The sequence below is a fragment of the Balaenoptera physalus genome (assembly GCF_965194825.1).
Source record: "Balaenoptera physalus genome assembly, chromosome: 10".
Lineage (NCBI taxonomy): Eukaryota > Metazoa > Chordata > Mammalia > Artiodactyla > Balaenopteridae > Balaenoptera > Balaenoptera physalus.
The window spans coordinates 105,541,060-105,556,599 of NC_138889.1; the positions used below are offsets into that span (position 1 = coordinate 105,541,060).

Below are 15,540 nucleotides of genomic sequence, written 5' to 3' on the forward strand. Positions count from 1 at the left end.
GGAGAGTGGGGCACCTTGAGATCCCTGACCATGGATTATGTTTCCCAGGCTATTAACTGGTAATTGACAGATATCAATAAAATTGCCTCAATTACAATCTGTGGCCAGCTAGAAGAGTATATGGACAATTTTGTGCTTGGGCCACAATTCCACACCTGCTGGGGGAGAGACAGAGAAGGAGGCAGAGACAGGACAGGAGCCATTAACCATCACCTCTTACAGTCATTCAGTCTTTAAATAGATTTTGAGCACTTCCTCTGTGTCAGGCATTTGCTTGGTACTGAGAGTATAAGAATAAATCTGCCCTCGTGGAACTTATAGGTGGGGAGTAGGGGGAATGGGAGACAAACATTAAACAATTCTTTTTTTTAATATTTATTTATTATTTGGCTGCACCAAATAATAAATCTTCGTTGCAGCATGCGGGATCTTTTTTTTTTTTTCTTAGTTGCCGTATGCGGGATCTAGTTCCCTGACCAGGGATCGAACCCGGGCCCCCTGCATTGGGAACACTGAGTCTTGACCACTGGACCACCAGGGAAGTTCCAAACAATTCTTCAATATATAATGACAAGTTATGTTAAGTGCTCTGAGGAAAAAGTACAGGGTGGAGGGAATTGGGAGGATGGGGTGGGAGGGTGCCAGTCCGGGGCAGGGGAAACCCACCTGCCAGTGTCAGGGTCACCATCAGCCCTTTCCTGGAGCTCTCCCACAAGTCCCCCCCACCTCACTCTGGCTCAGGAAGAGGAATTTACCCCCCCCCCATGCCCACCCCAAGACAGACCAACAGACACTAAGACCCTCACTTATTCTGGAGCCTCTTAGATCAGATTCAACAAGTTCTGGAAATGTGCTTTAAGCCAACCAGGTCCCTCCCAGCTGTCAAAAGCTGGGGTCACCTGAAAAGAGAAATGAAATGCACCATCCCCCTTCCTTCTGCTGCCTTCCCAGTGCAGGCCCTCAGCATCCCCCTCTCCCAACTGCTGCAATACCTTGGAGCTTCAGAAAGAGAACAGTTACAACTACTCTTCTGTTACGGGCTGAGCTGAGTTCCCCACCCCCAAGTCATATGTTGAGTCCTAACCCCCAGTACATAGGATGTGACTGTATTTGGAGATAAGGCCTTTAAAAAGATAATTAAGGTAAAATGAGGTCCAGTGGGTGGACCCTAACCCAATATGACCAGTCTCCCCACAAGAAGAGATTAGGACACAAAATCAGCAAGCCAAGGAGAGAGGCCCCAGCAAAAAACAACCCTGCTGACATCCTGATCTGGGCTTCTAGCCTCCAGAACTGTGAGAAAATAAACTCCTGTGGTTTCAGCCACCCAGTTCATGGTATTTTGTTGTGGTGGCCCTGGCTCCTCAATTCACAGAAGAGGCACTGAGGCTGGGAGGGGAGTGGGGGAGGGGCACCGTTTGGGTGCGGCCAGGCTGGGACCAGGACCCAGATCTGACTCCCAGTGGCAAGGCCAACCTTGTCCCTGCCCAACTGGTTTCTCCACCTTTCATTTCTCCTCCTTCCTGAATGCACCCGCTGATCAAATTTCCCCACACGAAGAAACACTTTCAGCCACGCAGCTCCACCTACCCAGCAGGATCTGAACAAACACCTTGGCTCTGTATCCCAAGCCCTGCCGGTTAGGACCTAAGTCAGTGCTTCTCAAACATTAACATGCATCAGAATCACCGGGAGAGTACGTTAAAATGCTGTTTCCTGGGCTCTGCCCCCCCAGTAGTTCTGGGGTGGGGCCCAAAAGTTTGCATTTCTAACAAGCTTCCAGGCAGCCCTTCAGTAGCACGGCTAACACATGTCTTTCCCCAGGACTGCCCAAGTACTCGTTCCACCATCAGAGCAGCTGCTTACTTTTCCCTCACCACCCTGTGCCCTTGAGCCTTTGCCCAGCCTGGTCCTGCCAGCAATTCCCTGCTGCCACGTCTGACGCTGTGGTCAGATCCTGGGCCTCCCAACTCAGGATAAAGTTGAGAGGTTGTGCTGCTTTTTAAAGGGAAAGGTTTATTGGAATTTGAACCAGAACCAGAATGATTCCAGTCCAGAGGATCATAGGGGAGCTTGAAAAAAAAAAGACAAAAATCTAGACCCACCCCCAGATACAGACCGCCCTTCGAGACAGGAGACACGCTACTGTGATCACCCTTTCTATATACAGATAATCAAAGGGAGCCCCAGAGAGGGTAAGTGACTTGTTCCAGGGCACACAGCACAGTAGAGCAGAAGCTGAGCAAGAACCCAGGTCTCCTTCGGTGCAGCTGTGTGCACCCCACTGCCCACCACTGCCTTTTCTGAGCCTAAGAGGGTCTTCTCTCTCCCTGCCTTTTCTCACCTCTCCCCATCGCACTTTCTTGTGACCCCAGCTGGGCCCTGGCATTTCCACCCAGTGCTGAAATGGAGCCCCAAAGGACTGTAAAATTTGCCAAAGGGAGAAGAGTGGGGAAAGGGGCGGGGAAATGAGGGAGAGAGATGGAAACCTTTGTGGGGAGGGTAGGCGAAGCCACTCATTTGGTGTCCAGGAAGCTGGGGGCGGGGCTTCTCCTGGGACCTGCCCCCGTGTACCATCACCCCTGCCTCTGACCCCTGGAGGGCTCAGGCTGCAGCCCCGGAAACCACAAACCCCCGCTGGCCCCAAAGGAGCCAGCCTCTGGCTTCCCTCTGCAACGGGCTCTGTGCTTCAGACCCTGAGGGTTAGTTAGTACAAGCTTCGCGCCCTTCAACACGGATTTCTTCTGACACCCAGTCCAGCCGGTGGGGCTGGAGCTGGGGTGGGGCGCTGGACAGCTGCCCTCCCAGACCTGCTCCAAGCACCATTAGGAAGGACCCTGCCAGGTGCAGGTGAGACTGACAGCTGGGAGAGCTGCCCCAGGCATTTAGGATCTGGCTGGGAAAGGTGAGTCAGTCCACTGAGGGCAGGGCTCCTGGAATCAGGATCTGCAGCCCAAGCTGGAGGCGCCCGCTCCCCCCCACCACCATGTCACCTGGAGAAAAACTGGACCCGCTTCCTGACACTTTCATCCTGCAGCCGCCAGTCTTCCACCCGGTGAGCAGCCGCTCGGGTCTGGAACCTCCTGGGTCTCGGGGCTCCCCCTTCCAGCTGGGCCCAGTCTCCCAGGTGGGGGGCTGGAGGGGCCCTCAGTCATGGGTCCTGTTTCCCTGGCCCCTGCCCATGGGCTCTGGAAGGCCGTCCTGAGCTTAGCAAAGTGGCTGACAGCTCCTTCCCACTCGCGTGTCAATGACTGTTGTGTTCACAGGGTCCTTGCGTTTTAACAGTAGTAGGGCCTGGAGACAGAGTGGTGTCCCCTTCTGTACGATGGGTGGCTAGGAGGGTCTGGGGGAGTGCGGAGTATCACTGGGGGGACACTGACCACTAGGAAGGGCAGGCTCCTCTCCAGCCTGGGAGTCAGGTCGGAACCCCCAAGTGAGAGATGGTGTTGAGGTTTCCTCGATTCCTCCTTCAGCTCAGTGCCCTGCGGATTTCCTGAAGGCTGACAGTGCTTTACAGGAGGCTGAACTCCCAGCAGACTCCACCCTCCCACTAATGAGCACTAATTATCACTTTCTCTTTACTTGGTCCTCGCCTCCCAGGAGAACCGCTTTGGCTCAGTTAATTACAGGCCAGGCCCAGGGCCTGGGAAGCAGGAGGGACTGACATGCTGAGCCTGGGTAAGCTGTGAGTGCCCTGACAGCCCGGGGTCTCCCACACCTCCCCAGGTGCCTGAGTGATGGGATCAAGCAGCCGCCCTGGTTACAGTGGCTCCTTGCTTTGCAAGCTGCGAAATCCCACCTGGAGGGCAACACTGTTGGATCTCAGCTCTTTCTGGGCAGTTCAGGCTTCTGAAGGCTGCTAGGAGTTGGAGAACACCGCATGAGGCCCAGTCTTGTGATACTGCCCAATGTGTACCTGCTGCACGTTCACATTTATTCTGCACATACCTCCTCAGAGTCCGCTCTGTGGCACGCCAGGCACTGAGCCTGTAGAAGCGACCGACAGGGCTTCGGCTCTGAAGGGCTTGTGCCTTCCAGCATGAAGAGCCAGCCACTGGGCTCCCTCTAAGCCAGACGGCCAAGGGCCAAACTAGCCATGCCAGTGGAGAGCACGGTGAGGGAAGGAATAATTCAGGCACCAAAATGGGTGATGCTTGGAGAAGGTGTCACAGAGCCTGGAAAGTCAAGTCAGATTTCACAGGGTAGAAGGAGAGCAGAGGAAACAGCCCCAGAAAGGGTCAGGAGTGGTAAAAGTGTACGCTGCATTTTAGGACTGACAGGGGAAAGGTGAGCTCGGAGGGTAGGCTGGGTCATTATCAGGTATCTCTCCAGGCGCCCATATCAGGGTCTGCGCTCAGATCCCAATTTGTCCACCCTTCTCCCTCCCACTTCCCAGGCTCTGGCCAATAAACAGTCCCTGGGAAGCCTTGACACCAGGCTTCTAGAGGCCAGGGTGGCAGCCAGGGAACAGTAAGCCTCACTGGGGACACTACTGTGCCCTAGGAGCTGGGGTAAGGGCTGGGCTGATGCTCCAAGGGGGCAGTGGGGCTGAATCTGGTTTGCCTGTGCAGTGTGGCTTTGATGTGCGATGGTCCAGGAAAGGGGAGTAGGTGGAAGAGAACACTTCAGAGAAAACTAATTTTTCCCCATTAGGACATTTTCTGTTTGGGGTGGGAGAGCTGAGTCTTCTTGTTCCTCTTCCCTCCCCACCCCGCCCCCGACCCAGGGGTCCGTAGGCCCTTTCTTCAACCCTGTATGGATGGGTTTCTCCCCTTGTTCAGGTGGTTCCTTATGTCACGACAATTTTTGGTGGCCTGCGAGCAGGCAAGATGGTCATGCTCCAGGGAGCGGTCCCTCTAAATGCACGCAGGTAAGGGGAGTGCGCCACAGGGCTCCCTCTCTACCTTCAGGGTCTCTGGGAGTCTCTGACCGGAGGTGCCCTTTGAGGGCCTCATCTCCCCTAGGTTCCAGGTGGACTTCCAGTGTGGCTGCAGCCTGCACCCCCGGCCAGATATCGCCATCCACTTCAACCCTCGCTTCCACACCACCAAGCCGCACGTCATCTGCAACACCCTGCACGGTGGGCGCTGGCAAGCCGAGGCCCGGTGGCCCCATCTGGCCCTGCAGAGAGGAGCGAGCTTCCTCATCCTCTTTCTCTTTGGAAATGAGGAGATGAAGGTGAACGGAAGGGGAAATCAGGGGGTCTAGAACTTGTGTCCTTCTGCTTCTCTTTCCTTCAGCCGAGTTCCCCATGTCACTGTGTTAAGGGGTATTTGGGGGGATGGGGCACAGAGTCCAGTACCCGGAGGACCAAGGAGCTGCCAAGCCCGGTTCCAAGCTGCCCTGGGCCCACTTGGCCCGATACGCATGGCAGCATTCAGCAGGCCCTATGGTGCCGGCCCTGCAGAGGGCGCCACTGCCCCCATCGCAGGAGCATCTAGAGAGTGCCTGCAGTATGCCGGGCGCTGTTCTAATCCCTTAAATATCAGCTCACTGCATCCTCACAGCAATCCACGAGGAGGGCACTTTCATTCTCCCCATCTCATGGAAGAGGAGGAAGGGACAGAGAGGGTGAAGCCTCAAGGCTTTCACCGCTGATGTGAACTCCTGCCAGGAAGATCTTCAGACTTCTCCAGGGGAGAGGGAGCCAGTGGGAGCCAGCAGTGGAGGGAGGGACCTGTGGGACAGGGGTCACACAGCCTCCTGAGGGTCCTCACCTGTGGATGGTGGGGAGGGCTCGGGGGGCTGCTGCTCCAGCTGCTGGTGGGTCAGCTGAGAGGCGAAATGGGGCCAGCATGGGGTGTCAGGGGCCAGGAGGGGCACTGAAGTTGCCAGCTCCCCAACCTTGGGGAGGCTACTTAAGCTCCCCAAGCCTCGGGCACCTGGTCTGTAAAACATGCCTGCCTCGTAGAGTTGGTGTGAAGTTAAATGAGGAAAATTCCAGAAAGGATGCTCATGATGCCTGGCACGTTAGTGTGAACTCAGAAACATCAGCTGCTGCTGAGCCAGCCTAGTCTGTCTGTCTCTCTAGGTGAGTGTAAATGGACAACACTTTCTCCATTACCGCTACCGACTCCCGCTGTCTCGTGTAGACACCTTGGGCATATATGGAGATATCTTGGTGACGGCCGTTGGATTCCTGAACATCAGTGTAAGTTCCCTTGGGGTCAAGTCCTGGGTGGCAGCAGCCTCTGACTTCCCCTGATGCCTGGACAGGCCCAGGACCCCCTCCCGCCCCAGACAAGCCCTGTCACACCAACTATAGCCAAGGTGGAGGGCATCCATCCAGGTGCTGGACATGAGGAGGGGTGAGGTGACCACAGAAGGTGGGTCCGAGAGCCTCGGGCAGAATCCTGTCCTGGGCATGGGGTCTGGTCAATGAGAAGCGGTGGCCAGAAGGCAAATGACTTGGAGTCTTGGACCGTGGGGTATCATTCCCAGCTGAGGAGCTGATTAAAAATGCAAATTTCTGAGACCCGCCGCCGTTTCAGAGATTCTGATTCAGTAAGCCAGAGGTGGGGCCCAGGAATCAGCATGTTCAAAATGCCGGGTTTGAGAAGCCCTGACAAGGCCTCGGGGGAGAGGAGGAGGTATCAAGGCCAAAGCTGGCCTCTGCCCCCTCCCAGGCACAGGAGGGCAGGTGGGAGTCAAATCAGTCAAGCTCTGGGGCTTGCAGTGGTCCCGAATCTGGCCTGTTGCTTTTTCTGTCTCCTAACAGCCATTTGTGGAGGGCGGTAGCGAGTATCCGGTTGGACACGTGAGTCTCCTGGGAGCAGGGTTGGCCCTCGCGGTCCCAGCCACACCAGCTGAGCCACTGGCTCTCCCTCCTCCCCCAGCGGGACCTGCCCCTCGCTGGGCTGCTGCTCATTTTGCACAAGGCCCAGCTGCCCCCTCCCTCACTGGGCGGTTGCCATGGAGACGGCTGGCCCCGCCTCAGTCCCTGGGAGCCTGGATTTGCCTCTCCCAGCGCTGGGGTGGGCTGGCTTCCCGGAATGGGCAGGGCCCCAGTCTTCCTATCAGAAGATCCGTCTCAATTGGAGCTTTCACTTCTTAGCCTCCCTGTGAGGTAGCGGGTTGGCCTGCAGGGCAGAAGGGGAGCTGAGGCCCAGGGACTTGCTCAGAGCCACAGAGTGAGCGAATGACAGGACCGCCCCCACCCCTCACCGCCCCACCCCCGTCCAGTTCTTCTGCATTATTCCAGAGCTGGTGTCCATCTGAATTCAAGGGGGCCCCACTGGGGTTCCAGTCATTTCCCCGTATTATCTCTGAGAGGGGCAAACCCCAAATATCCCCATTTTTTTAAGAATAATATCAAGAGGTTCCCTTTCAATGAGCAAACACCATGTGGCCTCCATGTCCCCTCTTTCTTTCCTTGACAGCCTTTCCTGCTGAAGAGCCCCAGCCTGGTGAGTGACTTCCTCCTCGGCCTGGCAGAGGGACAGTCCCTCACCTGCTCCATCAGGAGTGGGAGGGCACCCCCTCCCACTCATATCCCATACGCTGGTGGCATATGGCCTCAGCATCAGGGTCTCCCCTTCTTTATAGGACACTGCAGGCTATGGGTGGGCCAGTCGACTTCAGGCTGAAGCTCCAGCTTCATTTTACCTTTTCTCCATTTATTCTGCACACAATTATCTGATACTCTCCTGTGCTAGGCCCAGAGCCAGGCTCTAGGATGGAGGGACGAATCAGTCCCAGCCCCCCAGCTGCCCCCAGGCTGGTAGGGGGGCAGACCAATGAATGAGCCATTACAGTTTGGAGTACAGCATTAGGAGCTCCCAGCACAGGGGCTGGGCGGGTTGCGGGGAGGCCAGAGAGAGCAGGGTACTGGAGACAGGCCTGCACTAGGTGTTTAATAACTGAGCAGAGCTGTCTCCTCCTGGCTGCAGGCCTAGAGGCAGAGATTAACCTGCCCCGGGGCTCCCTGGCCCCTGAGGGCAGCCCATGAAGCAGCTCCTAGGGGCAGTATCCCTCCCCGAGCCCCTCTGTGAGACCCCCTCTCAGTCATCTCCCGTGTTCCTTCAGGAGGTGCCCTGCTCGCGTGCCCTTCCCCAGGGTCTCTGGCCCGGACAGGTCATCATAGTGAGGGGGCTGGTCTTGCCAGAGCCAAAGGAGTAAGTATACAGAAGGAGGGAAAGGAGGAGCATCTCTGTGCCAGGCACAAGCTTGATAAACATCACCGCTTTAATCTCCAGCACCACTACTTAATCCCCATCTTCCAGATCAGGAAACAGAGGAGCAGAGAGCAGAAGTAAGTTGCCCAAGGCCGCAGAGTTTGTGAAAGTCTGATCTGGGATTGGGTCCAGGGCTCAGGTGCCTTCGTGGCACCAGCAACTCCCACAAGATACAGGCGTATCTTCCCTGCCTGTGCATGTGGTCAGGCCAACCAGCCTCTCACCGCAGGTCCCAGCTGGAGCCTCAGGAAAGGCCCTTTAAAGGCACAGGCTGAGACCCAGAGAGAGGATGTGACCTCCCACAGTGCCCTGGTTTAGGAAACACAGCCAGGCGACCCCAGAGAAGAGGCCCAGCTCTGGGACGTGGGGACTTGGAGGGACTCGGTAACCCAGTGGACGCTGCCTGACTTCTCCCATAGGGGGGGCTCCTGCCCCGTTTCCCAAACCTGCGGACTCCAAGCCAGTTAGACAAGTGTCTTCCTCGTTCCCTTTCTGTTTCTTTCTTTTTCCTTCTTTGCTTTCCTTCTTCCCTTCCATCCTTCCTTCCCTCCTCCCTTCCTTCCTTCTGGAACTGCATGGGATTTCATGACTTTTCCGGGCCAGATTTCCTGGGTTTGACTTCTGCTGAGGACACTTAAAACCTGTGCAGCTTCACAGCAGTTACTTTTCCTTTCTGTGCCTTAGTTGCCTTGTCTGTAAAAAGGGGGAAAAATAGTGCCAGCTTCAGGGATGGTGTAAATACGGAGAACTGTGCCAGGCGCATAGCAAGTGGTCCACAAATGGGGTGATATCAGAATTCTTTGGGCGGAGGGCCAGGGAAGTAAGGCTAGTGCCCTATGTTCTCCCTGCCCTACCCCCTTCTGTTTTGTTTTTGTTTTTGAAGTCACTGACCTCACTAACCCTTCTTGCCCTGCATGCTCTTGATCAGGCCTGTGAGTTATGGGCAGGCGGGCAGCACAGCCCTGGATAGCGTGAGCCTCCAAAGCCGGTCATGACTGGATTGGATTCCTGGTTTTGCCTCTGAAAAACTGTGGTCTTGGGCAAGTCACTACACCTCTCTTAGCCTGGAGTGCTGAGTTCCCCCATCAGAAAAAAAGGAGAAAGATAATCCCACTCTACAGGGAAAATGAAAAAGTTCCCAGTGAAGGAAAGAACCCCCACTCCTCCCCAAGCTTGGAGACAGGAGACCAGGTGCTTATCTTAGCTCAATTCACATGGTTATTATCAGTGACACAGCGAACGATTTTACTGCTTTCTCTCAAGGGCCATGAATTCACATGTCCTCAGAGGCCAGGCAGGTCACATAAATAGTGAGGCACCAGGTTGGGAATGTGGTGAAGTGGAAAGAATATTTCCATAGATCTTCTGATGCCAGATCTTCTAATTATTTTAAAAGAGAAGCTGAAAGCTATCTTTTATATAAACTTCCTCAATTTTTGAAAATGGTATTACTTTAAAGTTGAAGAATACCGTGGACCAGCCAGAACATTTCTACAGGTTAAGTCAGCCCTGGGCCACCAACATCAAGGCTTAGCACCGCACCTGGCACTTAGCAAGCCTGCAAGCCCCTTCTCCGGCCCCTTTCCGCAGTTTCACGCTCAGTCTGCTGGACGAGGCCGCCCACGTTCCTGTGACGCTCAGGGCTTCCTTCGCCGACAGAACTCTGGCCTGGGTCTCTCGCTGGGGCCGGAAGAAACTGATCTTGGCCCCCTTCCTCTTCTACCCACAGCGATTCTTCGAGGTGGGTCGGAGCCAAGATGCCTGGTCCCTCTGGGGTGGAGTGCAGAGCTGCATTCCCATCCGGGAGACTGGGGGTGCGTCAGGGAGGCAGGGAAGCCAGTGCCCGCTGGGGGAGAGGAGATCTGGGCTGGGGATCCCATGCCCAGAAACCCCTCTTTAATTAATCAGGGGGGGCCCTGGCCTCAGCATTATCAAAAAGCCCCCTAATGACTCCAGTGTGCTGCTGAGGTTGAGACCACTCGTCCAGGGAGAGCAACGACCCCTTTTACAGATGGTGAAACTGAGGCCAAGGCCTGGGCAGATCCTTGTGGCAGGGCTGATAACGAGCTGGGCCCCTAGTCCTGGTCTTTTCCACCACTGGGTGCCCCAGGGGTCCAGTCTTTGTGTCCTTGCCAGGTGGGGCATCCGGCAGGCAAGGGGGGGTCTGGAAGCCTGCAGAGCCCCATGCCCTCCTTTCCCAGGTTCTGCTCCTATGCCAAGAGGGAGAGCTGAAGCTGGCGCTCAGTGGGCAGGGCGTGGGGGCCACCAGCCTGGGCCAGCAGGCCCTGGAGCGGCTGCGGGAGCTGCGAATCAGTGGCAGCGTCCAGCTCTACTGCGTCCACTACTGAGGAGGGATCCAGAGGGCCCAGCCGGAGAAGAAGAGGGCCAGCCTATAGCCGGGGCCCCACCAGATGCCCCCACTCTCCTACCCTCGTTAAAATCTCCACCTGTCACCACGGTGTCAGGCCTGGCTCACTTCTGGAACCAGGAGCCCGAGTCTGCAGGTGCTTTGGACCCCACAGCAGAAAGGGGGCACAAGAGTGTGAAGGCTCCGGAAACTCTGCAGTTCCCTCCACCAGGAGCCTGGGATTTGGCTCTGCCTTCCTTCAGGGCCTAGACAAGGAGGCAGGCTTTGTAGCCTAATGAAGATACTCTAAAGTACAGCGGCTTTAAAAATTTAGAAGTTTATTTCCTTCTCATCTAAACAGAAAAGTCGTCCAGGTCAGTGGGGCAGCTTTGCTCCTTACAGACCTTCTGGGTCATCCTAGCCATCACCCCACCACCCCCAGGGCACCAGCATCACCTGCGTGGCAGAAGCTCAGTAGCCGCCGTATCTAGGTTTCAACCACTGAGAAGGCAAATAGAGGATATGGACAAGGCCCATCTGATGTCATAAGCCCAGACCTGGGATTAGCACACGCTATTTACACTCACATCTCATTGGCAAGTACTCAGCCACGCAGCCACATTATCTGCAAGGGAGGCTGGAAGTGTCCTCCACGGGATGACCACGTGCCTGGCCATAGCTCTACTCCTGTGATTCCTGGAATATTTGGTTTTATTTATATTATACCATCTTATTTTGTGTTTTCTATTTACCATCGCTATTTTCCCTCATATTTTCAGCTTTCGTACTTGCTATTGGATTGATAAAGTCTTCTTTATCACCCTCCCCCTTTTTTTTCTTATGCTGATTTGGAAGTTGTAAATTCCATTTTATACGTCTAGTGGTTATCCTTACTTTTTATTTTATTTCTTAGTTAACACAATAAAATTGACTTTTGGGGGTGAGTAAAATTCTGAGTTTTAACATATATGTAGATCTGTGTGGCCACTACTACAATCAAGATATATAACAACTCCATCATTCCAAAAAATTCCCTGGTGTTACTTCTGTGTAATTGCACCTCCTCCATCCCCTCCCTTAACCCCCAGCAACTCCCTGATCTGCTCTCCATTACTATATTTTGTGTTTTTGAGAATGTCATATACATGGAATCAGGTAGGATGTGACCTTTTGAAACTGATTTCTTTCAATCAGCATTACCCTTTGGAGATTAATCTAAGTTGCTGCATGTATCAGTGACTCATTCCTATTTATTACTCAGTAGTATTCCATTGTACCACAGTTGACCCACTGAAGAACATTTGGGTGGTTTTCAGTTTTTGACAATTAATGAATAGAGCAGCTAAAGTCATTTGTATACAAGTCTTTGTATGAATGTAACTTTTCATTTCTCTTGGGTTAATACCTACTAGTGAGATTGATGGATCATATGCTAAATGCATGTTTAACTTTATAAGAAACTGTCACAATTTTCCAGAGCTGTTTCAGAGTAGTTTTGGGAATTTTGCTTTCCCACCAGCAATCTAGGAGATTTCCAGTTGTTCTGCATGCTCATCAATACTCATAATTGGGGCTTCCCTGGTGGCGCAGTGGTTGAGAGTCTGCCTGCCAATGCAGGGGACACGGGTTCGAGCCCTGGTCTGGGAAGATCCCACATGCCGCGGAGCAGCTGGGCCCGTGAGCCACAACTACTGAGCCTGCGCGTCTGGATCCTGTGCTCCGCAACAAGAGAGGCCGAGACAGTGAGAGACCCGCGCACGGCAATGAAGAGTGGCCCCTGCTTGCCGCAACTAGAGAAAGCCCTCGCACAGAGACGAAGACCCAACACAGCCAAAAATAAATAAATTAATAAAAGAAAAGAAAAAAATTAAAAAAATAATACTCATAATTGTCGGTATTTTTTATGTTAGCCATCTTCATTGGTGTGTAGAGGTATCTCATTGTGGCTTTAATTTGTATTTGCCTAGTGGCTAAAGATGTTGAGCGTCTTTTTATGGGCTAATTTTCCATCTGTGTATTCTCTCTGGTGCAGTGCCTGTTCAGAGCTTTTCTCCATTTTTAATCAAGTTGTTTGTTTTCTTATCACTGACTTTTAAGAGTTTCTTTATATAGGCTGGATAAATGTCCTTTGTCAAATATGTGATTTGTAAGTAATTTCTCCCAGTCTTAGCTTATCTTTTCATTCTCTAAAGAGTTTCTTTCGCAGAGCAAAAGTTTTTAATTTTGATAAAGTCCAATTCATCAATTTTTTCTTGAATTGTATTTTTGGTGTCATATCTAAGAAGTTTTTGCCTAATGAAGATTTTCTCCTTTGTTTTCTTCTAAAAGTTTTATACGTCATAGTTCACATATAGATCTATGATCCTTTTAAAATTAATTGTTAATTATGTTGTGCAGTTTAGGTTGAAGTTTTATGAGGTTTCTTTTGGTTTGGTTTGGTTTGGTTTTTGCATTTGGATGTCCAGTTATTCCAGTAACGTTTTTGAAAAGACTATCTATCCTCTGTTGAAGTGCTTTTGCAACTTTGTCAAAAATCAATTGGCCATATTTGGGCAAGCTTATTTTTGGACTCTATTCTGTTCCATTGATCTATGTGTCCATCTCTTGGCCAATACCACACTGTCTTGACTACTGCATATTTGTAGTAAATCTTGATAATGGGTAATGTAATTCCTCCAACTTTATTCTTCTTCAAAATTATTTTGGCTCTTCTTGATCCTTTGCCTTTTCTTATAAATTTTAGAAGCAGCTTGTCCATACCTACAAGATATGCTGCAGGGATTTTGAAGGGAATTGCATTAAAATTTATAAAGCAACTTGGGAAAAATTGACCTCTTTATTATGTTGAATCTTTCAATCCATTAGCACAACAGGTCTTAGCATTTACTTAGGTCTTTGATTTATTTCATCAGCATCTTCTAGTTTTTAGTATACAAGTCCTATACATGTGTTGTTAGATTTATAGCTAAGTATTTCATCTTTTTAGGGTTATTGTAAGTGGTATTTTTTAACTTCAGTTTGCAATCGTTTATTGTAATTATATAGAAATATGATTGATTTTCTATATATAGAAGTGTTTTTGTCTACTACATAGAATCTGTTACATAAATCTTTTACATGTTGTCTGTGAAAAGGGACAATTTTACTTCTTCCTTTCCAATCTATAAGGCTTTATTTTTCTTGTCTTATTATGCTGGCTAAGAATTCTAGTGCAATGTTGAGTAGGAGGAGTGAGAGTAGACTTCTTTGCCTTGTTCCCAATATTAGGGAGGAAGCCTTATGATATTAACTGTAGATTTTTTGTAGATGCCCCTTATCAAGTTAAGGACATACCCTTCTATTTTAGTTTACTGAGAGTTTTTATTATTATTACTATTATTACGAATTTATCACAAATTATTACGAATGGATGTTGAATTTTGTCAAAGGTTTTTTCTGCATCAAATGATATGACCATTTGTTTTTTATTCTTTAGGCTATAAATATGGTGTATTACGTAATTGATAATCAAATATTGAACCAGACTTGCATTTCTGTGATAAACTCTACTTTGCCGTGGTGTATTATTCATTTTGAAAATATAGACATACCTCGTTTTACTGTGCTTCATTTTATTGTGCTTCACAGATATTGCATTTTTTAACAAATTGGAGGTTTATGGCAACCCTGTGTCATGCAAGTCTATCAGTGCCATTTTTTCCAACAGCATAATTTTTTAGTTAAGGTATGTATGTTGTTTTTTAGATATAATGCTATTGTATGCTTAATAGACTACAGTACAGTGTAAACATAACTTTCATGTGCACTGGAATACCAAAAAATTCCTGTGACTCTCCTTATTGTGATATTCGCTTTATTGTGGTAATGTGGAACCAAACTCACAATATCTCTGAGGTATGCCTGTAGCTGGATTTGATTTGCTAAAATATTTTTGAGGATTTTAACACCTGGTTTATGAAGGATAATGATCTCTAATTTTACTTTCCTGCACTATCATTGTCTGTTTTTGGTATCAGGGTAATGCTGTCCCCTCCTCTATTTTCTGGAAAAGTTTGTAAAAATTGGGGATATTTCTTTAATCTTTCATAGAATTTGCCAGGGAAGCTATCTAGACCTGGATATTTCCATTTGGAAGATTTTTAATTTAAAATTCAATTCCTTTAATAGGACATAGAAATAGGCTATGTATCTATTTCATCTTGGGTTGGTTTTGGTAGCTTGTGTTTTTCAAGAAATTGGTCCATTTAATCTTAGTCATCAAATGTATTTATGTAGGTAGAGTACATAATATTATTTTCTTATCATTTTAATGTCTGGGGGATCTTTAGTGAAAGCCCTTTTTTCATTTCTGATATTGGTAATTTGAATCTTTTTCCCTTTTTTTATTTTATTTATTTATTTTTTTTTTTGAAATTCACGTTCTTTTATTTATTTATTTATTTATTTATTTATGACTGTGTTGGGTCTTCTTTTCTGTGCGAGGGCTTTCTCTAGTTGTGGCAAGTGGGGACCACTCTTCATCGCGGTGCACGGGCCTCTCACCATCGTAGCCTCTCTTGTTGTGGAGCACAGGCCCCAGACGCGCAGGCTCAGTAATTGTGGCTCACGGGCCCAGTTGCTCCGTGGCATGTGGGATCTTCCCAGACCAGGGCTCGAACCCCTGTCCCCTGCATTGGCAGGCAGATTCTCAACCACTGCGCCACCAGGGAAGCCCCTTTTTCCCTTTTTTTAATTGACCTTTTCAGGAAAACAGCATTGGCCCTGTTGATTTTCTCTTCTGTTTTCAGTTTCCAATTTTATAGATTTCCACTCTTATCTTTATTATTTCCTTCTTTCTGCTTGCTTTGGTTTATTTTGCTCTTTTTTTCTAATTTCTTCAGTTGGAAGCTCAGAATACTGATTTTAAACTTTTCTTCTTTTCTAGTATAAGCATTTAATACAATAAATTTCTTCTTGGCACTTCAGCTATAACACACAAATTTTAATATTTTGGGTTTACATTTTGTTCATTTTAAAATA

At 49.9% G+C, this 15,540-nt stretch overlaps 1 protein-coding gene across 4 annotated transcripts; it reads left to right on the forward strand.

Moving 5' to 3' along the window:
- Positions 1–796: 796 nt before the first annotated feature.
- On the forward strand, positions 797–14,903 carry LGALS12 (galectin 12). 4 transcript variants are annotated; one of them, XM_082409635.1, is made up of 9 exons: positions 797–3,055; positions 4,782–4,870; positions 4,965–5,178; positions 6,032–6,151; positions 6,719–6,757; positions 7,380–7,406; positions 8,026–8,114; positions 9,765–9,915; positions 10,376–10,620. In XM_082409635.1, the coding sequence occupies exons 1-9, from the start codon at positions 2,987–2,989 to the stop codon at positions 10,520–10,522; spliced, it is 945 nt and encodes a 314-aa protein (XP_082265761.1). In that variant the 5' UTR covers positions 797–2,986; the 3' UTR covers positions 10,523–10,620. The 4 variants fall into 4 exon arrangements, with proteins under 4 accessions (XP_082265761.1, XP_082265759.1, XP_082265760.1 ...); XM_082409633.1 differs by lacking the exon at positions 8,026–8,114 and having other exon boundaries at positions 10,376–14,903; XM_082409634.1 differs by having other exon boundaries at positions 9,765–10,483.
- The last annotated feature ends 637 nt before the right edge of the window (positions 14,904–15,540 follow it).

Bases quoted from the DNA above. Each gene is read 5' to 3' on its own strand.
- LGALS12 (XM_082409633.1), top strand. From the start codon at position 2,987: ATGTCACCTGGAGAAAAACTGGACCCGCTTCCTGACACTTTCATCCTG. The intron at 6,758-7,379 runs GTGAGTCTCCTG...TTTCCTTGACAG, and splicing joins GCGAGTATCCGGTTGGACAC to CCTTTCCTGCTGAAGAGCCC. The intron at 9,916-10,375 runs GTGGGTCGGAGC...CTCCTTTCCCAG, and splicing joins ACCCACAGCGATTCTTCGAG to GTTCTGCTCCTATGCCAAGA.